Raw genomic sequence first — 27,609 nt, 5'->3', positions numbered from 1 at the left:
AGCTACGTTTCCCAATGCCCTTTTCCTTGACTCATTTAACGATGCTCGTCGCTTGGAACGTGGCTTGGGATTTAGTTACAAAAAGATACATGCTTGTCCAAATGATTGTGCATTGTTTTGGAAGGAAAATGCCAAGTTCAAGGAATGTCCAAAATGTAATGCATCTAGGTGGATTTCAAGCACAAGTAACCATCAAAGGATACCCCAAAAAGTTCTCTGGTATTTTCCTCTGAAGCCGCACTTGCAGAAGCTATTTATGTCAAAGAAGACAGCCCAGGCTATGAGATGACATTTAGAAGAACATGTTTAGGATCCGACCTGCATGCGAAATCTAGCAGATTCTAGTATATGGAAAGAATTTGATAGCAAACATGGTTGGTTTTCCCAAGATTCTCGCAATGTTAGACTTGGCCTAGCGAGTGATGGGTTTAACCCATTCAATAACACGAGCAAACCGTATAGCATATGGCCGATACTACTTGTACCTTACAACTTGCCCCCTTGGTTATGCATGAAAGATCCATACACCATGTTGTCATTGCTAATCCCTGGCCCAAAGGCACCAAGAAATGATATTGATGTGTATTTGCGTCCTCTTGTCGATGAGTTGAAAGAGTTATGGGAAGAGGGTATTCATACTTATGATGCATACACTGGGCAAATCTTTAGCTTGCATGCAACGTTACTTTGGACTATCAATGACTTCCCCGCATACGCCAATCTTTCTGGGTGAAGCACAAAGGGCAAGATGGCATGCCCTGCATGTACAGATGAAACAGATTCCCTTTGGTTGGTTCATGGGCGCAAACATTGTTATATGGGTCATCGGCGGTGGTTGGCACTAAATCACAGTTGGAGACGGGAAAATAATGCTTTTAATGGGTCCAAGGAGCACTGACTACAACCAACAAGGGTTGCGAAAGATGCTTTGCTAGAGCAATTAAATGTGGTCTCACATGTGCAGTTTGGTAAATCTTCAGTGAAGAGGAAACGAACACCCAATCAACTAAATTGGACAAAAAAATCTATATTTTTTGAGCTTCTTTACTGGTTAGACTTGGGATTGAGACATAACCTGGACGTCATGCATATTGAGAAAAACATATGTGATAACGTGTTGGGAACATTGTTGAATATTGAAGGAAAAACTAAGGACTCTGCTAATGCGCGTAGGGATTTGGCAAATCTTGGACTAAGGAAAGAATTGCATTTACAACATAATAGTGATCGTATTTCTATGAGTCTTGCATGCTACATGTTAAATTTGCATGAGCGAAGGAAGTTTTGCGCATGGTTGTCAGAAGTGAAATTCCCGGATGGTTTTGCCTCAAACATTGCCAGGTGTGTCAATGTCAGTGACGGAAAAATTAGTGGAATGAAGAGCCATGATTGTCATATCTTTATGCAAGCACTCCTGCCGGTTGTGATTGGTGGGTTCTTACGGCCCGATGTGCGTCAAGCCTTAATAGAGTTAAGCGGGTTCTTCAAAGAATTATGTTCACGAACATTAAACTTATCAGTGTTGCATCGGCTTCAAGCAAATATCCCCATCATTTTCTGTAAACTAGAAATGATATTTCCTCCGGCATTTTTTGATATCATGGTACACCTTGCAATTCATTTGCCAGAGGAAGCATTGTTGGCAGGACCAGTGCAGTACAGATGGATGTACCCTTTTGAAAGGTATCTAGGGAAGTTCAAACGGTACGTCCGCAACAAAGCCCTTCCAGAAGGATCAATTGCTGAGGCATATATTCTAGGGAAGTGCCTAACTTTTTGCTCTATGTATCTTCATGATATTGAGGCGAGATTTAACCGAGAGGAACGCAACAATGACGTGGTACTTGGTTCTCTAGGGTCGGGAAATGAGCCAAGATTGTCTGTTTTCTCACAAAAGGTACGACCGTTGGGGACATCAATGAATCACAAATTAGCAGACTCACTAATGGCCAAGGCCCGATGGTATGTACTTAATAACTGCACGGAGGTTGAGCAATACAAAGAGTAAGTACACCATTCAAATATATTTACTTTATTGATGGTTGTACCATCTTATTAGCCTTAGGGTAATGTTTTCAAACATATATGCAGGGAGCACTATAACAAGATGGTAGAAGAGGACGAGAATAACATCCTTCGTAGGCACCAAAGTCAATTCCCAGCATGGTTCAGATCACGCGTAAGATACGAAATCAATGCACTACAGATATGTATCCCTTGTTTAAAGAGCAACTATATAACTGTGTTATTCTTTGTATGGTAGATTCGAGAGTTGCGTGCAATTAGACCAGGTGAGATCACCGATGACATATATGCATTAACATGTGGTCCAGATCCGCGGGTCGCATCATATGCCGGATGCATAATGAATGGAGTTCGCTTTCATACGAAAGAGCATGAAAGGCGTCGCCGCACCCAAAACAGCAGGGTGGTGGTTCATGGTGAGCATCGGGGATCCTCGGTTGATTTTTATGGTGTGTTGAATGACATTATAGAATTACAGTACATGGGTTGGCGAAAGGTATACTTGTTTAGTTGTGCTTGGTATGATGTTGGTGACCCGAGAAGGGGGATACGTGTCAGGGACCATTTAACATTAGTGAATACTGCTAGACAATGGTATAAAGATGAGCCTTTCGCCTTAGCGTGCCAAGCACTACAAGTGTTTTATCTCACGGATCTGACATTGGGGGAAAGTTGGCAAGTCGTATATAAGATTACAAATAGGAATGTTTACAACATTCACTCGATGACTACTGTTGTGGAGATGATGACGACGAATCTTCTACGTGTGAAGCAGAAGATGATGGTCAAACTAATGTGAACAATTATCCCCCTATCGTAGAGAGTGAATCAAGCATGCTTGATCCATTGCACCGAGACGATGAAGAGCATTTGTCCGTTGATCCATTAATCATATCACGTCGAGACCCGTCCCAACCTGTTGAGGATGATGCATTTATTGATGATGACCCACTTGGCGATGACGATGGTAACTCCGGTGGTGAGTTTGAGCATCATTTGCATGAGGAGTCGGATGATGATGATGATGGTATTTCACAACCCATTCAATATGTTAATTTTGTTTAAATTCATAATGTAGTCATTAGGGAGTTGATATATATTTTATGTTATTAAAAGCATAGAATAGATGGATTTGGAAGTAACATTGTAAAAGACATTTTTTTTATACATTCATTGGCTGCATTTATAATCAACCATACCTATTCATCTTGAGTTGAAAATTATATGAATTTAATTAATGATTTATATTTCACAACCCATATTAAGACTTAAGTTGTTTAAATCACACAATAAATGTCTTTTCAGAAGGTATACTAGTAGCTTATGTTGTGTCTATGTGTTATTCGCAAACGGCACATGACCTGAATTTTCAGAGTAGAGGAAGGTGGGTGACATGTAAGTGTAGGCACAACCCATATTGGAGTAAGAGATGCTGGTTCATAAGGTATTATATTGGAAACTACATGCAGTCAAGTGCATTGTTTAGCATTCTGTACATAGAAATCAGATTCCTTGTTTGTTGAGGTTAGGATAATAGGTTAACCATACAAGACTGAGCCATGACGCCCTGTTTTGGGTTGCTTACTGATCATGGGATCGTAGGGTTGCAATAATGCTACATACCCATCATAAATAGTTCCACTTATTGAATACTATCTCGAAAACTTTAAGTACTGATCCAAAAAGATAAGTATTGTAGCCAAATCATGATTTACAGATTTAGATATATAAATATATATCTCTTATATATATATTATATATGCAGTTGCTAGGTAAAGGTTGAGCATTCCACTTAACAAAATCACCATGCATAATCACTGAAATCTCTTAATTGAGTTAGTGGCTTGCACTTATGGATATGTATGTGTGCCTATAACAATATATACATGATAGGGATGAAGAGATAGAAATGTTTGTCCAACATTTTGTAGTACTTAGCAATCAAAAGAAAAGATATATAGGCTGGATTGAGGAAATAGTTACTGATCAGGTTTTAATATTGTGTGCAAATGGAGTGGATTCTCACAGCTAACATTTTCAAATACCTACATCCAAGGTCGAGGCACGACATTTTGTTGGGCTTGAATGATGGAGTAGAAATGATATTTTCCAGCTAGGGGGTGAAATAATCAATATTAATGTGTTGTATTTTGTTCACTGGGGTCAATATAAAAGATTGGTGATGAGATTGAATCGTGTAACTGAAACTCAAATTAATAGAATTATGATGATGAAAAGCAGTAATAGATAACAAGGGGAGGGATGACATAATTGCTGGAGAGTAATGCAGGCAATTAACATATATTAACTACAACCCTTCTTAGGATCTTCCAATTAACAACATTGCTAAAATGTCTCTTTTTTTAACAAAGTTACATGTAATTAAAGCTTTACTGATGAGTAGATGGGTTATTGTGGGTAGCAAAATATGAGGTTTCATATTTGGAAGAACTAAATACAAAATTGTGGGTGTGAAATGTATTAAAAAAAATAATAAGTAGTATAATATATATATATATATATTTTGTATTTGTAAGAACTAAATACAAAGCTGTGGGCACTTTGATATTTGTCTCAATTTAAAACAAATAAAAATAAATATTCAGGCACCAGAGTCAATTATAAATTAGAAGTGCCCACAAACTGATTTTTTGTTTTAAGAAGTTGGAGTACAATTAGGGGATTACATCTGCTATGTTGCAGAATTTGAGCCAAAAATCACTTTAATTCACTATGTAAAGATCAGGCGGGAGTTTAAATGAAGGGGCGGGATAACAAAAGATTTGGCAATATCAAATGGCGCCAGGGGTCATTTCCAGTTGTCGGACCTCACTAAAGTAGTCACTTATCATACTGGACAGCTGGCGTTTTGGCTACAATACTAAAGGAAATTAGAACCACATGCAGTCTGAAAACAAACAAGGGAGTTGGTGAGCTGTTTCCCTGGTTCTCTTCTTCATTCTAAGAGTTTGGTTAAGACCTTCTCACTGCTATTTTCCCTTCCACTGAAGCTGTCTGCAGCAGGATTTTGTCATTGGTTTTGGGGCTCAAGTTTTTCCTTTAGTGCCACGCTAGAAAGAGTTGACCAGGTACATTTTTTCCTTCTGCGAGGAGTCCTTCTCCACCTTATTTCTGGCAATATTTTTCCCCATCTATTATTGTTGTTTTACACATATTCTACAAAGTTGTCCTGTGAATAACCCTTTTTTTTTTTATTTGAGGCTGGGAAAGTGTAGATATCAACCAATGAAAAGTCTGCATGGTTGATTTTTATATGTACAAATCTGTGTTGTTTTCTAAAAAAAAGTGAGCACTATAACACTTTTGTATGTCAGTGGGTGGGAAAGCCGTTTGTATAAAATGTAAGAGGATACCCTAAAGAGACATAGTATAAAATGACTAAAAGTATATAGGCTTATAAAGTCCTGCATGTTGCTTAATTAGAGCCTTGTCTTCCAAATGTTTTCCTAAATTCTGATATTTTAGTAGAGGTTCTTGGCTGTTTTTAAAGCTCTTAAATACAGTCAATGACTGATACACTACGATTGTACAACCTGTACACAAATTTGAGCCTTTATGTTTGAAGAGTTTGGGCATCAAATTTTAATAAAGTTGAAGACAATACAAATTACATGAAAGAGACAACCAAGCATCATGCGTAAGTATATTTATTAACAAAATGAATGATCTGTGTAGATGGGCTCAGAATGTAAAATTGTACCCTTCTCACATGTTTTACTGATTATGCATAGACTTAAGTAGAGGTTTGCACACTCAAAATTAAATGTAGTTTAAACTCTATATGTGATAAGTCTTGTGAAGTAGTGGGAAAACCATATTCAAACTACATTTAACCACCATGCAAGCTGTCTCAGTTACAAGCTGTCTTTTTAGTTAAGTTTCAGTCTTTTTATCATTCAAAGGCTTGTTTAGGTAAGTACCAAAGAAACCATTCCACCAAACAAAATTCTGATTGTTGTTACACGTAAGAGGAAATCAAATGCTGTATATTTATTTTTCCTGTCACAGGACTATCTATTTTGGGCTTGGGGGAGTTATGGTCACACCATTTAGACACTGTTTTACTAAGTTTGCATATCAATAAATTTGTCCTAAATTAAACGTAAGTATAAAATATAATGTATGGTAAGGTCTAGGTAACAAATGGTTCAATACATAGTGGGCACTGCCAGTTAGTTTTTTGGTGTAAATTGTTTTTTCAAATAGTCTGATATTGATTACTTTGGTGGTTGCATGTTCAAAAGTAGTTTGACTAAAATTAAAGGGAGGGATGTGGCATTCTATAAAAGGGGGAAGGAGAGGGCGAGGTGGACACTCAAGAGCAGAATCTTCTGCACATAGCTGGAAAGATGCACAAGGATTGCCTCCAAGAAGGAATCTACATGACAAGGAAGCCACATTTTCAAATGAATCAACTCAAGCTATAGCAGCTGCCACATTTTCAAATGAATCGACTCAAGTTGTAGCAGTTGAACCTGTACAAGAGTCCACGGATGTAGCACAAGGTGGGGAGGAGAATATTAGTACAGGTATGGCAGCCATTAGTACGATTGCTTATATATAACTGCTTCAAAATGTTATACTAGTATAATAATTCAAATTGGCCCCTTGTTTTTCAAGATATAGTTCCACCCATTAAGAAACGGGGCCGAGGGCTTGCACGGGGTACACAATTTAACCGCCTCCGGAAGGTGGGTAAGATTCCTTTAGTTATAAAGGATGGCCATAGAGGTCCATCGTGCGAGCATGCCTCAATCTTTACAGGTCGAGTGACTTGGATCGTTAAAGTATATGCCGACATGAGGCATGCAAGTTGGAGTTGTGTACCTGAGGAGAAGAAGCAAGAGCTAATTGATCGTGTTAGGGTAAGACTTTATTATATGTGCTGGAATTTCCCATGTAGTACTTTACAAAGCTGAAAGGCAGAGTAGTGTTTGATGAGAACATGATGGGTTTATATTTTCAACTTGCAGGTGGACTTTGTATTGGACTGGACGAAAGACAACCATAAAGAAATGGTGATAACGTATCTTTCCGATAAGTACAATCACTATCACTATGAATTGCACAAAGTATATTTAAAATATGCTTCGCATGAGGAGGCCCTACGTGGTGGGACAGAAATGGTGGACAAAGTCGTTTGGCAATCGCAATGCGAAAGGTGGGCTAGCGGAACATTCAAGGTATGCAAGTATTAGTCATTTCTTCGTATTTTGTGGCTTTGCCTTTATTTGTGGCTTTCTATCTATGTGTTGAATGGTGGCAAAATAAATGTTTGATGCCTTTTCCATTTAAGTAAAGTGAATAAATGAGACTTTAATTATACAAAAAATAATTCAGGAGAAGTCCCGAAGAAATAGTACAAATCGTTCAAAACTAAAGGTGAAACATACAGGCAGAAGGAAATCTTTTGTTAGGATTTTGGAAGAGAAGGTTTGGCCATTTCTGATGTATAATATAAGTACTAAAACTGTGTTGTTTGAGCCTTAACTGCTAGCAATGTGTGATAGCGGGAGACAGCACCAAATATGGTCGCTTTCTACAAAGAAACTCATTGGTCGAGGCTGAAGGGGAAATTTATCAACGCAACAACTGAAAACAATTATGTGAGATTGAATTGTAGTACAATTTTTGCTGGACTATGTGGTTTCATTCATACCATATTCCTTATACGTATTTAATTAATTTCCAATAAATTTAGCTAGTGTGTGATTTTCTAAATATTATTTACTGCATTAATTTAATTAATGATTTTCTTTCATATCATATTTAGAATTTAATGGTGGAGAAATATGGTAGAGATTGTAGTTTGATTCAATTATATTACTTCCTGATTTTCTTTCATACCATATTCATTTTCTGATCAATCTTGTTGGACTATATGATATGGATTACATCTCCATGATTTTCTGCATGAAGCAAAGTATGATATTCTTTCATATCATATTCAGAATGTAATGGTGGAGAAATTGAATGGCTTCAATCTCCCAAGGACTATATGATTTTCTTTCATACCATATTCATTATACATAGAAGCATTAATTCAAGGTGGTTTTTGCTTGATGAAAAGCTCTCATTTTGATTATGATTTATAGCATTAAACTAAAGTATGATTTTCTTTCATTATCATATTCAGAATCTAATGGTGGAGAAATTGAAAGAGAAAGACCCCGAGGAGGACGTTGATGAAGTGGCTGCAGCTGTTTTCAAAGATGTTTTGGGGTTTAGATCTGGGTACGCCCAGGGGATGGGGCACATGGTCATTCCCGACCCCTCTCCCTCAATGAAGGAGAGCAAGGCATTTGTGCGTCTAGCTGAAGAAAATGAATGAAACAAGACTTATGTAGAAATGTACAAGAGTAAACTAGACCAAAATATGGGTGATATGGCTGGATTGAGGAGAGAAGTTTCTAAGTGTGAGAAAGGGATAAACTTAAGGATGTCTGAGTTGGAAGGAAATACTGAGTCTCATAGAGAGACTCAGCAAGATGCTTAGGCATCTGCTGAATTTGGGTATAGCAGAATTTTTTGTGGGCATTTTTTGTGGATTGTATCAATCCAAAGGCCATGGCAGTTTGTAAGGGGAAATATTTTGATGGGGCTTAGTGGAAATATTTTGTGGTAGGGTATGTTAGAACAAGTTATAGGGAAAAGATGGTGGTTTTAAAACTTTTGTCTAGAGCATGAGGAAGTGTGTGGGATTTGACTCTGGGTTGGTTGCATATATAAATTTAGGAAAGAAAATTAGTTTCAGAAGACTTCTAGTACTCATCAAGGGGTGATTATCTTATACTTTCTTCCAAGTTGGTTTGTAGACTTTGTGTACTGGTTATTTCAAACTTAATACTAAAATAACAATAGTCTTTTTATTCTCTGCAGGTGAAGTTTTAGGGCACCAGCCTGCATTAAATCAGATATTCCTGCAAAAGGTTTTGCTGTTTTCCTTGCACAAGAGTAAGTGTTCTTTAGTTATTTGCTGAGAAGTTAATTATTCACAATTAACTTAGTCCATGAGTTATGCTAGTACATCTTTGTTTGCACATGGAAGGTGGTAATGTTCTGTTACAATTTGGTAGTATATGTATAAATATAAAAACATATCAAATGATCTGATAGGAGTATGAGGAGATAAAAAACTGATGGTGCCACCTTAGATAGATGCAGTCAAAATGGATAAGGCTGTGAATAAATTTAAGGTATGTATTGCTTCAGATGGCACAACTCATGAATTAATAGGGCTTGGGGGAAATAACGTACAGAGATATATAGGGCAGCAAGTGTGTAAAAGTAGTAAGAGGTGGTTGTTTATGAATCTGGAAAATGGTGGGGTATTTATGGCTGGAAAAGATATGGTGTTTTATAAATGTTTTATGATCAAAATTATTACAATGAGTTCTAGTTTGAAGTCTGCTATAATCTTGTTCAATGGCTATTAAATAGAGGTTGTAAACCAGAAAACAACTTGTTTATATCATCTTTCTAAATATGATTTGCAAAGCATATGTCCTAGTAGCTAGTATATGTTTTCTAATGGCTAATACAAATTAATAAATGGTATTTTCAGGTAACTATGAGCCCCTCATTATTTGTGGATTAAAAGGCTTTGTAACCAACTATGAATGGAGTTGAATTGGAGCACACATGTTATTGCAGTACTGTGTTTAGAACAAGAAATATGTGTACATGTTGGAGGATTTTCTTATGAACATTACTGATGTAGTTGGCTTACCTCCTATAATCCCCTATTTGCAAACATATATTGTAAATCGGCAGGTGTTGATTGACTGGTTAATCCAGTTGATAAATATGTAAAAGTATTATGATATATATCATTTATATTTAAGATATTTTGGTTGAAGTTATTCAGGTGTTGGTTTTATGAAGTGAATGGCCATTAATTTATTGTATGGTTGAGTTAGTCTTAAAGCTATGATATTGATCTTCTGATGGTTGGTAATTTGTAGCTTCAATACAGTGATGGTATTAGCAAAATACTCTTTTGATTGTAATCCTTTTTGGTAAATGTAGATTTCTCTACAAGCAGGTTGCTACAAAAAATTGGTGGAAAATATCCATATTGCTTGCCAGGGTTTTTTTTTTCCCATGCCAATCACTTCGTGCAAATTAGGCTTCATTGAGGAGATTTGGTCATAACAAAAAGTTTTTTCTCACAACTATGTTTTTGTGCTTATTGCAAAATTGGTCTTTTGCCATGAAATCTAATCACGTAATTAGTTTAATTTTGACTATGTAATTGGTTGGAAATGGTTATTTCTCATGAACACTGGACATGAATTAAATCTGTAATTGCATGACTATTTTTCTTGGGAAAAAGATCATAATGCAAGCATTTTCCATGAACATGGTAATGGGTAAAACAATTATCCACCATTGAATTTCATGAGAAATTCACTCATTTCTCACAAGTTGAGGGTGGGTCTAATACTTTTTTTCATGAAATTTTGTATGTTTTTTCCGCCAGTAATGTCGTGGAGAAAGATAAGTTTTTGTCATGAATTAAACTTTTGGTGGGAAAATAGACTTACTTCACCAGTTATATGCCACCAAGGTGCCACGGATCAATTTGGTGAGAAAAAACTTTTTGTCACTGTGAATATATTTTTTCTGACCATAGTTCCTCTTGACAAAAACTAGTATATGTTGTAGTGAATGATGACTTTAATAATGATGAAATGTTATGATTTTTTTAAAGTAATGAGGTATGAAATATTCTCTTTCAAAATGTCATGTTTTTTAAATGAAAATGTTCTTTGAAAGAGAAAGTGCATCAAAGTTTTTTTGAAAATGTTGAGACAAATACGGATTTTTTTTTTTTTTTTCTGCATATCATTGCATGCATCTCATGTTTATCATTAATCATGCATATCTTATCTCTGTGCAAGTTGGTTGTTTAATTTACTAAGATTTCAAATAAATCTCACCTCTTGTGAACCCACTATCATTCTACTCGAAATGATAGAAGTTGTGTCAGGATCGGTAGAGGATGAACATGATGGATCGCTAGATACAGATGATTGAAGATGAGTCAGACCTTGAGCAAAGATTAGATATAATTTTGATGCTCATAAGCACTGACTCTTCATACTTCAAAGTATGAAATAGTTGATTTAACCATGAAACTTGGATTAAGTATTTTGTATTAAGAAAATGCTATTTTTAAGTTTGAACTTATGATGATTATTAATACTATTTGGATGTTTTAGTTCATTCTTGCATAAGTTATAACCTTATTTTGTTATAATTATTGCATACTGCTAGTTGTACTTATAGGATGCATTACATACTAACTGTCATGTACGAGGATATGTAACCTTATATTACATGTCCCGACGCTCTAAGTCTCCGTTTCATCCCAAGCGGAGGTTGAAGGCTTCACAACACACATTGGGCTAGGTTTAATCTAATTGATGAAATAAAACATGAAGAAATAAACTAAACTAAACTAAACAAAAATGAAATAGAAATGGAATGGGACTAAATTTAAAATCTAACTTTGTTTTATTGATCCAAAAATAATATTTTTCATCATAAAATAAATGATAAGTTTTTAGTAAAAATTTCTAAGAGAAATAAATGCATCTAAATAAATAGAGTTTAACATAAATAAAATTATGAATATTAAATAATATCTCTAAAAAAATAAAATCATTTAAATAAAATGAATTTCTAAAACTATATTATTATTGGGCTCTAAAATTAAAGAGGCTTACTTGAAAATTAGGCTTGGTCCAATAACAATAAAAATACAATAATTTTAGACTTTTAAAATATTTGGAAGATTTTAAAATACTTGGCTTAATTTAAAAATCTTCTGGTAGATTTAACATAAAGATTTTAGATTTAAAATGATTAGGCGGGGCTCATGGCCAACCTGAGTGAAAAGGAGCGGATGGTCACAAATTTAGTTTTTATTTTTCCTTTTTTGAAAAAATTGAAATTTGAAAGCAAACAAAAACTTTTTTTTTAAAATGGACTAAATATGAAATTAAAAAAATGTCTAAAGAAAGCTTAAATTTGACTCCGCTCCAACAGGATGGTGTCAGAGTCGAATCGAAGCCTACACAAATCAGAGTCGGAGTTCGGATTTGAACTCCCACTAATAGTCGGTGCTCACCCCCAGTGCTAACGGGTACAAAATAATTTCTTTAGCTTTGCTCTCCAAGTTGTTTGCTAATATTTGCCTACTTTTTTCACAAAAGTAATACATTAGGCCGACAATATCTTCAGCTATATCAATTGTAGGTTAAGTGTAATATAGAAGTTGACGGCACTTTGCCATCTTCTCCAGCAAAATCATTTAATTTTTTTTAATTGTACTGCATGTAATTCTTTCTTTTTTTTTAGGAAATATGTTAGAATTAAAGCTTATTGTAATAAATATGTGTTTTTAAAGTGATTTATGGGTTAATGGACTAGTTTTTAGAAGCCCATTTATATAGGATTACAATTTTATAAATTTCAAATAATTAAATTAATGCATCCACCTCTGGTATAGAGTTGGCGGTAGACATCATGTTCTAGTGCCAAGGTGGTGCTAGACAGGCCAAAATGGCTAGATTCGACCTCACTAACATTGAATCCTGATAGATCCGTTGCCTAGTTTTTTTTAGGATAACTTCCATCAATGGTGGCCGCCACCCCAAGTGACAGCTAGAATGATTTTTAACGATTGATTAAAAATAATTATCCTTAGGGTTTTTCAAAGTTTAGGGTCCTAAATTTTTTTATTTAAAAAAATAATTTAATTTAATTGAGTTTATTGTAAAATTTGTTGGATGTTGAGATAGAATGTAAAACCTAAATTTTACATCCAATCTTGACAACTACACCATACAAAAGACTTATGTTTTGATATTAAAATAATTTTAATAGAAAATATTTACATCACATACTATTCACATGACATAATTTAATTTAAAATATAATTTTTAAAATATAAATTTTAAATATTAAATTATATCACGTAAATGTTGTGTGTGATTCAAACCCTCAAATAACAGATATTATTAATAATTAAGTTGAAAAAAAAAAACTGAACGGATATAAATAGGGGTGTCCAATGTCCATAACGTAGTGACATCCCAGTGCCAGTGGCCAGTAGCAAGGCAACGCGAGATTAGGAAGGCTAAGGAAAACTAACGCAAATGGGTGCTGGGGCTGCTATAGCACCGGCCACTCCTCTCCGCCTTAATCCCTACGCTGCCATTCGTTATCTCTCCCTCTATACCAAACATAATCGTATTCCCGACATCGTTCCCAATTTCTCCAAAACCAAACCCCTCGTTTTCCCGCCATTTCATCACGGGCCAGTCCCTCTCTCTGGCACCGGACTCGCAGTTCCTCGCCGTAGATGCTTCTGTACTATCGTCGCCGGAACTCTCCAGTCCGGCGAGGCAGTGGAGAGGACGAAACCGGAATCTGCCGAAAAGTGGAGGGGCAATATGGCAGAGAAAATTGGGGAGTTCAGGAAGAAACTGAGAATTGTGGATATAAAGGCCGGGCCCGATGAAGGGTTGGGTCGGGTGGGGCAGACCCTGGTCGTGATGGGTTGGGTTCGGACTCTTCGAGTTCAAAGCAGCGTTACTTTTATTGAGGTAACAGTCATTTGTGTCATTGTATCATTGTATTTGTGGTTTAGTTGTAGTCGCTCTATTTGGTTTCCGAGAAAATCTAGGGAGAGAAATGGAACCAAACATTTAAATGAAGTTGTAAAATTCAGTCAACTGGACGTAGATACGTTGAGTTCAGTTCTCGAAGTTTATTCTGCATACTGATATGACAATAAAAAGGCGACTGCTTTTGAAAAACTCTATTTGCAATCTCATATTTTGAGACACCAAGACACACCAGTAATGCGAAAAATATACGTCAACTAATAATTATAGTTTCGACTTTTTTTATAACTAAAAGAGGTCCCACAACAAGCGGTGCGTCACACCAGGCTTGCAAGTAGCATAACCTTTTTTTCTATACTCCTTTCCCAGGGAAATATTGTGATTGTAGTGTAGATTTGATTTTACAATTTCTGGTTAGTTGATATATAATCATACGAATTTAAAAGAAACAAAATTGGACTCTATGTCTATTTGATGGTGTTCTAATAGATAAAATCTTTTGATGCTATATATATGCTATTAAAACAGTGGGGGTATTCATGAGGGGCGGTGATATTTTAAATTTGAGAATACGTGGTTAAAAGTTGATGGGTTTGTGGAAAATGTGAGACCGTGGTGGTCCTCATATCAGTTGTTGGGTACACCTAGCTTTGTTTTAGTTGGAAAACTCAAAGTTTTGAAAAATGACTTGAAGAAATGGAATGAGGAAGTTGTTGGGAACATTGTTGATCAGAGAAAGTCTCTTTTCGAGGAGCTCCATTATTTTGATGAAAAATAGGTTGTAGGGTTCTCTCGGTTGATGAGAAGGAAAGACTCGGTGTTGCAACTGAGCTGGAAAAAATACACTTATGGAGGAGATTTCTTGGCGACAAAAGTCTCGGACTCTTTGGTTGAAGGAAGGGGACAGGTGCACCAAATTCTTTCATAGAGTTGCCAATACTCATAGAAGAAATAATGCCATTGAGGGGCTTCACTCGGAAAGTAGTGTCCTTACGGATCATTCAGATATTAAGGATCACATTGTTCACTTTTATGAAAAGCTTCTTAAGGAGCAATATTCTTGGCGACCTAAGGTTGATGGGCTGGTGTTTGATTCAATTGATTAGTCTAGTGCAGTTTGGTTGGAGAGAATGTTTGAAGAGGAAGTGCTCAACATGATAAGAGAGATGGACAAAGATAAAGCCCTGAGACCATATGGCTTTTCCATGGAATTCTTTTGGGCTTGTTGGGACATTGTTAGGGAGGACGTCATGAAGGCTTTTCTTGAATTTCACTCATATAGGAAATTTGAGAAAAGTCTTAATACTACCTTCATTGCGCTCATCCCAAAAAAGGTTGGGTCTATGGAGGTGAAGGATTTTCGTCCCATCAATCCTGTTAGTGGAGTGTACAAGATCATCTCGAAGGTTCTTGCTAATCGCTTGAGCGAGATTATGGGGAAGATCATTGTGAAGTCACAAAATGCCTTTGTCAAGGGAAGGCAAATCCTTGATTCCGTTCTCATTGCTAATGAATGTTTGGAGAGTACAATCAGAATTGGAGTGCCAGGCATCCTTTGTCAACTTGATATGGAGAAGGCTTTTGATCATGTTAACTAGGACTTGTTGGTATCTTTGGTAGGTAATGAAGCTCTCTACTGTTACATTTTCGGTTTTGGTTAATGGCACTCCAATTGGTTTTTTTAATAGCTCCCAGGGATTGAGACAAGGGGGACCCTTTGTTCCCTTTCCTTTTGATTTAGTAATGGATGTTTTGAGCAGAATGTCGAAAGCAGCAGTGGATAGGGGCTTCATCTCGGGCTTCTTGGTGGTTAGCACATCGCATGGCAGCATTAATGTCTCTCATTTACTCTTCGATGATGACACTTTGATCCTTTGTGAGCCAAATTCTGACCAGATTCATTCGTTATAGGCACTTTTGTTATGTTTTGAAGTTGTTTCCAGTTTGAAGGTGAACTTGTCAAAGTCTGAAATGGCCCCCAATGGTTTGGTCAATAAGTTGGGGGATTTGGCTGATATTTTGGGTTGCAAGGTATTACTTTGCCTATGGAGTATCTTGGTCTTCCCTCGGGGGCACCTCATAAATCCAAGGCAATATGGGACGAGTCACGAGTTTATTGGGAAGGTGGAACATAGATTGGCTAGTTGGAAAAGGATTTAATTGTCCAAAGGGGGAAGAATTACTTTAATCAAGAGTACCTTATCTAACATCCCAACTTATTTACTATCTTTATTGCCTTTGCCTGCAGGAGTGGCTAATAGAATGAAAGGATCTTTCGTGCTTTTTGTGGGGAGGTTTGGAGGATGAGAAAAAAGTCCACTCGCTTAAGTGGGACAAGATTTGCACTCTTTTATCTTTGGGAGGTTTGGGGTTAGAAAATTGAAAAGTTTTTATAAGGCACTTTTAGGGAAATGGTTGTAGCGGTACCATCAAGAAGGGGATGCCCATTGGAGGACTGATATTGATGCCAAATATGGGAGTATTTGGGGAGGTTGGTGCTCAAACGAAGTAAGAGGGGCATATGGTTTGGGAGTATGGAAATTCATTCGAAAGGGACGGGGGGATTTCTCCAGAAATTTTAGATTTGAGGTGGGTAGGGTAACCGGATCAGTTTTTGGCATGACTTATGGTGTGGAGATTAGGTCTTGAAGAATGTTTTTCCTTCTCTTTTTTGGATTGCCTTTGATAAAGGTGCTTCCGTGGCTGATTATATGGATAATTCTGCTGGTTTTATTAAGTGGTCAGTGAGATTTATTAGAGATGTCCAGGATTGGGAGGTGGGGGATTGCTGATTTTTACAGCTTGCTCTATGCTCTAAACATAAAGTCAGGAGGGGATAATAGATTGCTTTGGATTCATCCTGGAAGTAAGAAATTCTTCGTTAGATCTTTGTACAAGGTCATAGCGATACATTCTCCCACTGATTTTTTTCCTTGAAAAAATATTTGGAGAAGCACAGTGCCTCTAAAGGTGGCTTTCTTTGGTTAGTTGGCTTCTCATGGGAAAATTCTTACTTGATATGCTGAGAAAGCGAGGTATAGTTGTAATGGATTGGTGCTTTATGTGCAAAAGGTGTGGTGAATTGGCGGATCACCTTCTTCTCCGTTGTGATGTGTTGAAAGCTTTGTGGGATGAGGATTTTGTTAGGCTTGGCCTTGCTTGGGTGATGCCCAAGAGGGTGGTGAATCTTTTTGGCTTGTTGGAGAGTTATTTGAGGCACTCAACAAATTGTGGCTGTTTGGAAGATAGTACCTCTATGCCTTATGTGGTGTATTTGGAATGAGAGAAATGGACACTGTTTCAACAATAGAGAACATTCGTTGGGAGGGATTAGAGATTTTTTCTTTCATACGTTGTTGCTTTGGGCTTTGGTTATTGTATTGGATGGGACTAGTCTTAACACCTTTGTGCTGTTTTTCCAGCTTTAGTTTGTAATTATGTGTTTTTCTCTTGTATATTTCTTGTGTACTTGGGCTATGCCTAATTATGTGGATTAATAATATTTCTTACTTATAAAAAAAAAAGAGAGATGGAGCCAAGTCCGCTACAGATTATACACTTGCATTACTCATAAAAAAAATCTATTAAATGAAATAGGATTTTGTTACTCACTGTCAACTTCTTACTGTATTAAGGTGTACTTGTTATATCCTTAGGTCAATGATGGTTCCTGCCTTTCAAATATGCAATGCGTGATGGATTCGGATGCCGAAGGATACGATCAGGTAGCTATCACTATGAGCTAAAATGGTTCCTTCTTTTAAAGTCAAAAGGTTATTGATCACACACAGGTTAAAAAAAAAAAAGTGAAAACGTCAACACGTATGAGATGATGAGTGTGTTGTATAGGAATAAAAAGATGTGCAATGTACACCTTTGATTGGCTTATGAGGTATCTGTCCATAAAGATTCCCAAGTTTTCAAAGCCTCAATGTATTTGAAACTGATTCGCTACAAGGCTAAAAACTTCTTTTAAAATAAAGAACCTTCCATTGTTTGCATGAGTTGTATGTCGTGATGTCTTTCTATTTTTGATTTTTTCTTTTCAAGTATAAGAGTATAAAAGGTTCACATGATGTGTTATTGCGGTATATTTGCTTCATTCCTGGACATATCTAGCTTTCATTCTGTCCTTTTTCAAGCTCCGGAGCTAATTGATAGGTAGAAGCTGGTTCTATTGCAACTGGTGCATCAATATGGGTGCAAGGGATTGTGGTGGCCAGTCAAGGCTCAAAACAAAAGGTGGAATTGAAGGTCAAGAAAATTATAGTGGTTAGTATTTTTATTTATTCTTATTTAACAGGGTTATTGCAGCACCTTTATGATATTATGCTACCACATAGACTTCTGTGAAACAAATTTGTTTATTTTATACACTACTAGATAAATCTTCAGTAGTTTGCATTTTAATTTCTAGTATTCTGGCATATTAATATGTACAAGGTACATGTGCATGTGAGTGTCTTTGAAAAGAAACAGAAAGAAAGAGGATGGTATGAATTTTGGCACACATCTTTGAGCCTTGTCTGATACAGCAGGTAGAACTTATGATGAAATTTGCAACTTACTGTAAGGTTAGAGTTTAACTGTTTGATGCTGGGTAGTCATATAAGGTAATTTCTTAAGTTCTAGGTTGCTGCATCAAATAGAAGAATCTTTTTAATTTGACCTAAATCTAAGCTAAAAATTAAGCTGTAATCAACTTTCTTCCCATATTGAAGCATCTTACCCAAGTCATTGTGCTGATTCTTCTTTGCAGCCAACTTGTAGAATTATATGTACTGCTTTCTGGCCTCTGAACGTACAATTTCCACCAAACAAAGAGAGGAAATTTCTGAACTTAGACAAATACTTTTTTTTTTTTTAATAAGTAACCTTAAATAAATTCAAGCAGATAAGAGGTGTCTGACCTTGAAAGTAAACTGATTTATATTAGAATAGGAAACAGTGTGAGATTAGGACTTAGAAGTTTTCAATCATATTTTGTGGCCTATTGTATGTGTATGTGTGTTCTAGCATGCATGTTAAGTGAAACACTGATAAGGGTCAGCAGAGAAATATCTTTAATTTGTGTTGACTATGAATGTCCTGTGTATAGCTTGGAAAGAGTGATCCTTCTTATCCGATCCAAAAGAAAAGGGTCAGCAGAGAATTTTTGAGGACAAAAGCTCATCTTCGTCCAAGAACAAACACATTTGGAGCGGTATGGTTCTGCTTCCTGTTTACCATAGTGTGGTACTATGTAGCAAATGCTTACATGTCCAGGGTGATTTTTCTTCAGGGCCATAATGTGGTCCTTCGTCTTTTGTTTTACGTTTTCTTGCTTAATGGTGCATCATGGTTCTAGGTTGCAAGGGTAAGGAATGCATTGGCCTTTGCTACGCACAAATTTTTCCAAGAACATGGATTCGTTTGGGTCTCAAGTCCAATTGTGACAGCTTCAGATTGTGAAGGAGTGGGTGAACAGTTCTGCGTGACTACTTTGGTATGCATTGTAGATTAAAATAGTTTATTCTATATAATGTCTGATGTTTATTACATTTAATTTTTTGTAAGGTAACGCAAAACTGCTTCTAAAAGAAAACCGTATGTTTTCCACCAAGCTGAAAAATAAAATGTTATCTATATTTAGCCATTCTTGGTCTCCCCTCCCTTTTGTGTTTCTCATGGTAGGTACAAACACTGTGCATGTTTGTCGGAAGAAAATCTCTGGTTTTAATCTTTCTCTTGTGTGCTTGCTTTCTTGTTTACTGCCTTTCTTGTGTCTTTAAGTAGAAATATAAGCTATTTTTTATAAACAATTAGAGTTACATATAAAATGCCCTAGTGTAAGGTATGAATTTAGCTTATTGTCTGTATAGTTAACACTGCATTTTTGTCTGGTGAGGCTGCCCTTTCATTTTGGCATCCTGTAGACCTATTTATGCTTCTGTAAAATCTAATTCATTTCTGAATTATCAGATACCAAACTCAGGAGAAGGTTTTGATTCTCCCGTGGATGCCATTCCGAAGACCAAGGATGGGTTAATTGATTGGTCACAGGTGAGTCAGATTCACTTCAAACTCTTTTTTTGAGTTACTTGTACAGAGAAAATGAGATGATGCACAGTAACCATATGAAAATATCATGCTTGAATATTCTTTGGGAAATCATTATGTGTCATTTCAAATATATGGATATATTAATGGTTCAAGACGTTTTTGGTGTTAAAGATCGTGTTGATTTCCTTTTGTAAAAATTGTGATAAGTGTACTCATTATATTGGAAATAGTCATTGCAATTATGCCATCCTGTTAGCTGCCGCTGATTTTTCTCCTCATTTCATTTCATGTGTAAGGACTTTTTTGGGAAGCCCGCATTCTTGACCGTCTCAGGCCAACTCAATGCTGAAACATATGCTACTGCCCTTTCTGATGTAAAATTTTTTTCAAACCCCTAACTGTATTAGTGTAACCAATTTGTATAGGAAAAGATTCTAATATTTCTTTCTATAATCACTTTGTCCAGGTATATACATTTGGTCCAACATTTCGAGCAGAAAACTCGAACACTTCTAGGCACTTGGCTGAATTTTGGGTATGCGCTCTTGGTTATTTCTGTTCCTTTTAATGTCTCTTCCTGTGTAGTTCCTCCTGTATATGTATTCTGTAACGGAATATCTTACAACTCTTCTCATTGCTCTAGATGATTGAGCCGGAACTTGCATTTGCTGATCTGAATGATGACATGGCCTGTGCAACTGCCTATCTCCAGTACGTAGTATGTTACCCTTCATAACCATTGTCAATTCAACATTGCTTTCTGGAAAGCTCATCATGCATGTGGACATATGCATGTGGAAAGCTCATGCAGTTCTTGGGTGGGATCTTCATTGTCGGGACTTCTATTAGTAACATTTGCCTCTATTATGCTTGAAGGTAACATATGTCCTTGAAAATTGCAAAGAAGACATGGATTTCTTCAATACTTGGATTGAGAAAGGAATCATTGATCGATTGAGTGTATGAAATCTCTGTGTACCTTAATGTTTCTAACCTTAGTCATTGCTCTTTTGTATTTTCTTTCAGCACCTTCTCTCCCTCAAACTGCCCCTTCTACTCACTACCTTTTTTAATATGTTCTTTACAAATATAATGATCCACCCTCACTTTTGCAAATATTTTTTCTACAATCAACAGGATGTGGCAGAAAGAGACTTTGTGCAGATGACTTATACTGATGCGATTGAACTTCTCTTAAAAACAAATAAGAAGTTTGAATTCCCGGTACAACTTATTATTCTTGCTCATTAAACCAGCACAATCATTGCAAATTCACTTTGACTGTGGTTTATATATATATATTTTTATAAGTGATGGTTTATATATATTTGTTTGTGTTTGTGTATGTTTGTGTATGCATGCATGTATAGTTTTGGTAAGCTATACACATGTAGTGGGTGTTAAACATTTGACTTCACCATCCATCTTATTATTGTTAGAGAAGAAAGTGTCATTTTAGCTAGGCCTCTTTGTCCTTACATTGAGTCTATAGCAGAATTTCATTTTAAGAACTCTTAAAAATTTTCCTCTAGATGTGTTTCTCATAGTAAACCTGATTTGATCAAAACCATGGGGTTTTGTTGCTTTTCTTTATGTTATAAGAAGTAACTTAGACATATCAAACTCAAATGTTTTCGTGTATTGTTTGTGCCTGAAAGCCATAGCATTATGTTGCCCTGAGTTTTCGAGGGTAGTCTTTAGTAGCAGGTGATTTGTTCCTTTTCACCTGGAAATATTCGTTCCAATATTGCAATCATTCCCAATTCTGAGAAGCTCATACTTTATTTTTGGGTGGAAGAGATTTATTAACAAACCTTTGAATGATGACAGAATTTAAGAGGAATTTTTTTATGGACTTATGCTTTCAAGTTTCTACCAAAGTTGTTATTCATGTTTTGGATCATATGCCCAAGTCTTGTAATAAGAGCTTGTTTTTTGAATTGAGGACTATGTGGTACTAAATAGCTTCACTGTTGGACTGTCGATTTCTAAACGATGAAAGCACCACCTCTCTCTACCACCCTAGATCTTGAATGGATCACTTGTTGCAAGATAAGTTGAACAATTTAATAAAAATAATAGGCAAACCCTGACAATTTTTTGGGATACATTAATCTTTTTAGCAGGATGAATGAAAGGATAGTCCTCTGTTCAAGTGTTTTGTGCCAAACCATGTGTTTTTGTAAGATGCAGTCTTATTAGGCCGCTACTGCAATATGTGTTGTTTTGTGTTTTGTGGTTTTTACGATGATTTTATCCGCTGTCTACTAATGGAATCTTTTTAATGTAAAATCCTTCTTTTATTTTTCTCAATTGTAGGTGAAATGGGGATGTGATCTGCAGAGTGAGCATGAACGTTACATAACTGAAGAGGCATTTGGTGGATGCCCTGTTATAATCAGAGACTATCCTAAGGCATTAGTTCCCTTCACCTCTTTCTTTCGTTCTTTCCTTATTGCCTAGAATAAATAAAGAAAAACTTGTGCCGAGGATCTGGCACTTTGAAGTTATTCAATATAACTTTTCTTTACAAGTAATTCCATGTAAAATTTCAGGAAATCAAAGCATTCTATATGCGGCAAAATGATGATGGGAGAACTGTTGCGGCAATGGATATGTTGGTTCCTCGGGTAATCTTTAGATTTTTCATTTCATATCTGCCTTTGCTGCTAACTAGTTCAGGCTGGGAAACTGGCAATTTATAAAAATCTATTTATGGTGCATGTGATATATTTACCAATAAAGATATTTTTTAATCTAGTGATTTTACAAACTCAATTATAAACCGCTGCTAATTATTAATGGATAATTGACAGATAGGAACTCCTATACTGGGGGATTTAGTTTGTTAGAATGTATATGGACTCTGTTTGACTGGAAAAAATTGCATAAATGATTCTATATAGATACTGGATTTTACAAATTTCTTTTTCAAGAATGTGGACGATGGTTTTGAGTGGGCTTATGGCCAGATTTGGATAGCAATTGGATATTGCTGTGGGATGAGATTACTGGTTTATGTAGTTCGTGGGACGTGCCTTGGTGTATTAGAGGGGATTTCAACGTCAGATTGTTTCCAAGCGAGAGATCGGGGGAATCTCATCTATGTCTGACCATGGGTGAGATTTTATAGATTTCTGATATCTCTTCTTGGGAGACATTTTTTGGAGTTGTGTCAAAAGAGATTGCTTGTGTATGTTCGGACCACTTCCCCCCCCCCAATCATGATAAATTGTGATGGTATTTAGGGGGCTGCAGGTATTTTAAGTTTGAAAATGTGTTTAAAAGTTTATGGATTCGTGGAAAAGGTGAGGCAATGGTGGTCATTTTATCAATTTAGTGGCACTCCAGGCTTTATATTGACTGTTAAACTCAAAACCTTGAAGAATGAATTGAAGAAGTGGAATTTTTGGGAACTTAGATAGTGTGAAGAATTCCCTTCTTGAGGAATTATAGGGCATGGAGGGTTGGGAGGAGAATGGGGCTCTCTTTTGGATGACAACTTGGTGTGGAAAGGCATTGTGGCTGCTGAACTTGAGAAGATGATCTCATGGAGGCCAAAAAGTCTTGGGCTCTTTGGCTAAAAGGCCAAAATCTGAGTCTTTCCAACAGTTTAGTTTTCGAGTCTATTAATATTTTCAGTGCAAGCTGGGGTTGGAAAGACTGTTTCACATGACTAGAAGGATGGCTAAAGATAAAGCTCCTAGACCGGATGGTCTCTTTATGGCCTTTTTCAAGGATTTTTGGAACTGGATGCTCTCTCCACGAATTTTATTCTTTCAAGAAATTCAAAAAAATTCTTGATACAACTTTCATTGCATTTGTCCCAAAGATGGCTGAGGCCTTCAATTTGAGTGATTATTACCCCATTAGCCTTGTGAAGGGGGTTTATAAGATCATATCAAAGGTCCTAGCCAATTGTATGAGTATGGTCATGGAGAAGATTATTTCAAAGCATCAAAATGCGTTTGTTAAGGGAAAACAAACTAGACTCGGTGCTCAATGCCAATGAATGTTTGGAGAGTAGAATCAAAGTCGGAGTTCTAGGCATCTTATGCAAGTTGGATATGGAGAAAGCTTACGACCATGTGAATTGGGTATTGTTATTTTATTTTCTTGGGAGCTATGGGCTTGGGGAGAGATGGTGTATATGGATCAAGCATTGTGTGACCATTGTCCGTCTCTTAGTTTTGGTGAATGGCACCCCAATTAGTTTCTTTAACAGCTCGTGTGGATTGAGACAAGGGGATCTGTAGTTTCTTAGTCAGATGTTAGAAGCCGCTGTTGAGGAAGTTTTTTCTATTAGGATTCTCATTGGGATTTACTAACAACGGTTTTGCATTGTCTCCCATCTTCTTTTTGCTGATGAAACCTTGCTATTTTGTGAGACGGACCATGGCCATGTGAAATCATCGGTACTTTTGGAGTCTCTCTCTGTATGCGTGCAAAACAACAAAGCCACTGCTTGTTGAGGGCCCTCTTGCTTTGTCTTGAAGCTGTCTCTGGCCTTAAGGTGAACCTCGAGAAGTCTGAGATGGTCTCAGTGAGTGTAGTGCCTAATATTAGATGTTTGGCAATTGGGTTGTAAGGTAGCTGCATTGCCCATGAAAATACCTGAGTCTTCCTTTGGGGGCTGCTTTTAAGGCAAAGGCTATCTCAGATGGGGGTACTTGTGAAGATTGAGAGGAAGCTGGCAGGGTGAAGGATATATTAGTTGAAAGGGGGAAGAATCACTCTTATTAAAAGCACTCTTTTAACCTTCCTGCACATTTTCTATCTTGGTTTCCTTGCCCTGCAAATGTGGCTAATCAGATATAGAAGATTTTCAAGCTGTCTTATGGGGAGGATTTGGGAAGAAGGCCAAGTTCCACCTGGTTAGTTGGGATAAGGTTTGGTCTCCAATTTCTAGTGGAGGGTTGGGGGTTCGGAATTTTGAGGGTCTTTAATAAGGGTCTTCTTGGGAAATGGTCATGGCAGGAAATTTTAACAATATTTTATTCAACTTTCATCTAAAATCATCCCATCTCATTTCACTATCCAAACAGCACCTTAATTGTACTAGTAAAAAAAAAGAAGTATTTGCTTCAAAAGATTTCAGTTTTAGAAGACAAAAAAAAAAAGACATTACCACAGAAAGTTTATGAAGGTGAAAACGCTATTTAGAGGTGTATTGATTATTATTGTTTCCCACTTTACAAGTCTCCATCAATGCGATGGATAATTAATTTTAGGGGGTAATAGATTCTAAATTGGAGTCCATCAAACTATGGAAGTAAGAGAAACGACTGTAAAACTAAAATCTCAATAATGCTTCTGGTATACAACAAGCTAGGCAAGTAGATGATAACTAGGTGAGGCATGCCCTTGTGATTCCATGTAGCAATTATATTTTATTTTCTACCATCGGTATTGACAGGTGAAATTTAGTGAATGAGCTTATTGCAAGCCTTGTCTTTGACACCCTTACATAAGAATTTTAATGCTATTGCAAACCTTTGTCAGGTTGGTGAGCTTATTGGTGGTAGCCAAAGAGAAGAAAGGCTTGAATATGTGGAAGCTCGTTTAGATGACTTAAAGCTGAATAAAGACAGCTACTGGTGGTATCTTGATTTGCGCCGTTATGGTTCAGGTCAGGATTTGCTTGCTTTAAAATAAAGAGAAATCCTTAATTTGGTCATTTCTGAGAAAGGTGGACTTGTTCATAAACTATTTATGACTTATTTGGTTATACATACATCAGTTCAATTTATAATATATAGTAATTACACTGTAAGGTTGGTATGTTAAGATCTTAATTGCATATTAAAAAAAAAGAAGTTAAGATATGAATTGGAAATGGGGTTTGCTGCTGATGGTAGGTCTACAACCAGATTGTTGCCATTAGTGCAGTTTGCATACTTGATTATTGTCTGGTGATAAATTAGTTTGAGGAGCTCATGATTTGGGAAGTGATAACAGTTAGGAAAGCATTTCTGGTTGGTTGTAAGCATTTATTCACTGGAATTTTTTCACTTCACTCTAGACCTGCTGCATCTTAAGTTAGTCCGCATTTTCATTTAGGCCCTTTTTGGGATTTCATGGTCTAGCAGTCTCAGCTCTGACAGCTATGGCTCAGAGTTGTAACCATACTGAATCCCAACTAACCAGTATACTCTGGAAAAAAAAAAAAAAAATGTATACTTCGCCAGTTGTTTAGTAACAGAGTAATGGTTCTATGCATTGTTAATTAAAATCTATGATTTATAATTTTTATTTTATATCATTTTGTTGAATGGCAGTTCCTCATGCGGGATTTGGGTTGGGCTTTGAAAGGCTTGTGCAATTTGCTACTGGAATAGAGAATATAAGAGATGCAATCCCTTTCCCTAGGACACCTGGTTCGGCTGAGTTTTAATGGCAAAACTGCTTCTTTTTCTTTGTATTTTATGTACATCAATTTTTTGAACTATGTAGAAAATCTTAAGATTTCCACCCCCTCTAGGCTCTATCAACAGTTATTTAATGTCATTTTTGGTATTCTCTTTAACATTTCGTTTTTTTATATTTGCACTGCCTTTTCACCGCACATGGAAATGAGACTTCTATGTAGTATATTTATTCGGAAGGAAATTCTGTTGTCTAAAATATTACATAAAGCTTCCTGAAATTGGCATTCTCAAATGAGATAACAGAAGGTGTTTACTGGGTGCCTTGTTCCTAACAAGTACGAGTCTCTTTTAGGCAGCAATATACTCAAATGTGATTTAGCTGTTCTCCAAAGATGCATAAACCAACGGGTGGAGATTTTGTTTTATTTTTCTGCTAGCATTGTAAACTTTTTCAAATTTATCTCATCTCATTATTATAATTTTTTTAAATTTTTACACAAATTGTAATAAATACTTCAATTTTTTTAAATCTTAAAATAATAATAATATTAAAAAAATAATATTTTATTCAATTTTTAACTTTTATCTCAATTTAATTTATCTCAACTAACCATCCAATGGGATCTTATTTTTCATTCCCCCCAAACAAGGGGAAAAACTATGTAATCCTGTGGACAGAAGTGACTTGATTTCTTTGATGACTGCCATAACTCGAGAAGGAAGCGCGTTTTCAAGACGTAGGAATATTTTTTATAAGATATGGGGTGTAGAGTGGTAAATAGTGATTTATAAAAAGAACTTTTCAGATTAATATTAAGGAAAGGAATTCAAATTCTCGAGTGTTTCTTTCTAGTGCAATGCTTGTGTGATAAAAGGGTCGATGGGAATGCCTCCCCGGCAGTTGCCAGGAAATGTGTCAAAATGTTGGCACTTCTGGGAACGCAAGGGAGCTACAGGTCCCGTCATTCACCTGGCGGACATCATCGATCAACAAAGAGATCATTGATTTTCAGTTACCAGAAGTTTTCTTTTTTAATTTTTTTAACTTAATGGATTAGCAAAAGTTAAACCCCACTTTTAGCTAATACGAGATAAATTTGATTTTGGCTATTCTATTCACATCAAATCTCCACATTGAAATAGTTATTTTTTCATTATAATAATAAAATATTATGAGATGAATTTGACTTTGGCTATTCCATTCACATCAAATTTTCATATTGAATTATTCATTTATTCATTATATAGTAATAAAATAATATTAATTTAAAAAATATTTATATTTTTAATTATTAATTTATTTAATTTTATCATATTTTATCATTCTACCTACTTGTTTTTTTAATTATCTCATTTATTTAATTTTATTTAGACCATTTTTTTCCTTCATAGATTTCAAAAGAGAGAGAAAAAGTCAGACGAGAGAGATGAAATAATAATAAACAATTGATTTGGTAGTGCTATAGTGCACATCCAAATATGACCAAAAGTTTAGATTTACTGTAGCTGAAGTCTAT

General features: G+C 36.1%; 1 protein-coding gene and 1 long non-coding RNA gene across 2 annotated transcripts; both read left to right on the top strand.

Moving 5' to 3' along the window:
• The first annotated feature begins 4,808 nt into the window (after positions 1-4,808).
• LOC118344559 lies at positions 4,809-6,376 on the top strand. The gene is made up of 3 exons (XR_004798368.1): positions 4,809-4,955; positions 5,047-5,114; positions 6,294-6,376. It is a non-coding gene; the product is annotated as an uncharacterized LOC118344559 (long non-coding RNA).
• Positions 6,377-13,134: 6,758 nt separating this feature from the next.
• LOC109010617 (asparagine--tRNA ligase, chloroplastic/mitochondrial) lies at positions 13,135-26,247 on the top strand. Its single transcript, XM_018991497.2, has 15 exons — positions 13,135-13,661; positions 17,339-17,407; positions 17,844-17,954; positions 18,781-18,885; positions 19,030-19,167; positions 19,644-19,724; positions 20,021-20,098; positions 20,191-20,259; positions 20,368-20,442; positions 20,601-20,684; positions 20,862-20,948; positions 22,044-22,139; positions 22,280-22,354; positions 25,227-25,353; positions 26,003-26,247. The coding sequence occupies exons 1-15, from the start codon at positions 13,212-13,214 to the stop codon at positions 26,116-26,118; spliced, it is 1,761 nt and encodes a 586-aa protein (XP_018847042.2). The 5' UTR covers positions 13,135-13,211; the 3' UTR covers positions 26,119-26,247.
• The last annotated feature ends 1,362 nt before the right edge of the window (positions 26,248-27,609 follow it).

Source organism: Juglans regia, chromosome 2 (genome assembly GCF_001411555.2).
Source record: "Juglans regia cultivar Chandler chromosome 2, Walnut 2.0, whole genome shotgun sequence".
Taxonomy (NCBI): domain Eukaryota; kingdom Viridiplantae; phylum Streptophyta; class Magnoliopsida; order Fagales; family Juglandaceae; genus Juglans; species Juglans regia.
The sequence above is the reverse complement of the archived record's forward strand: the minus strand, read 5'-3'. Positions and strand labels throughout refer to the sequence as shown.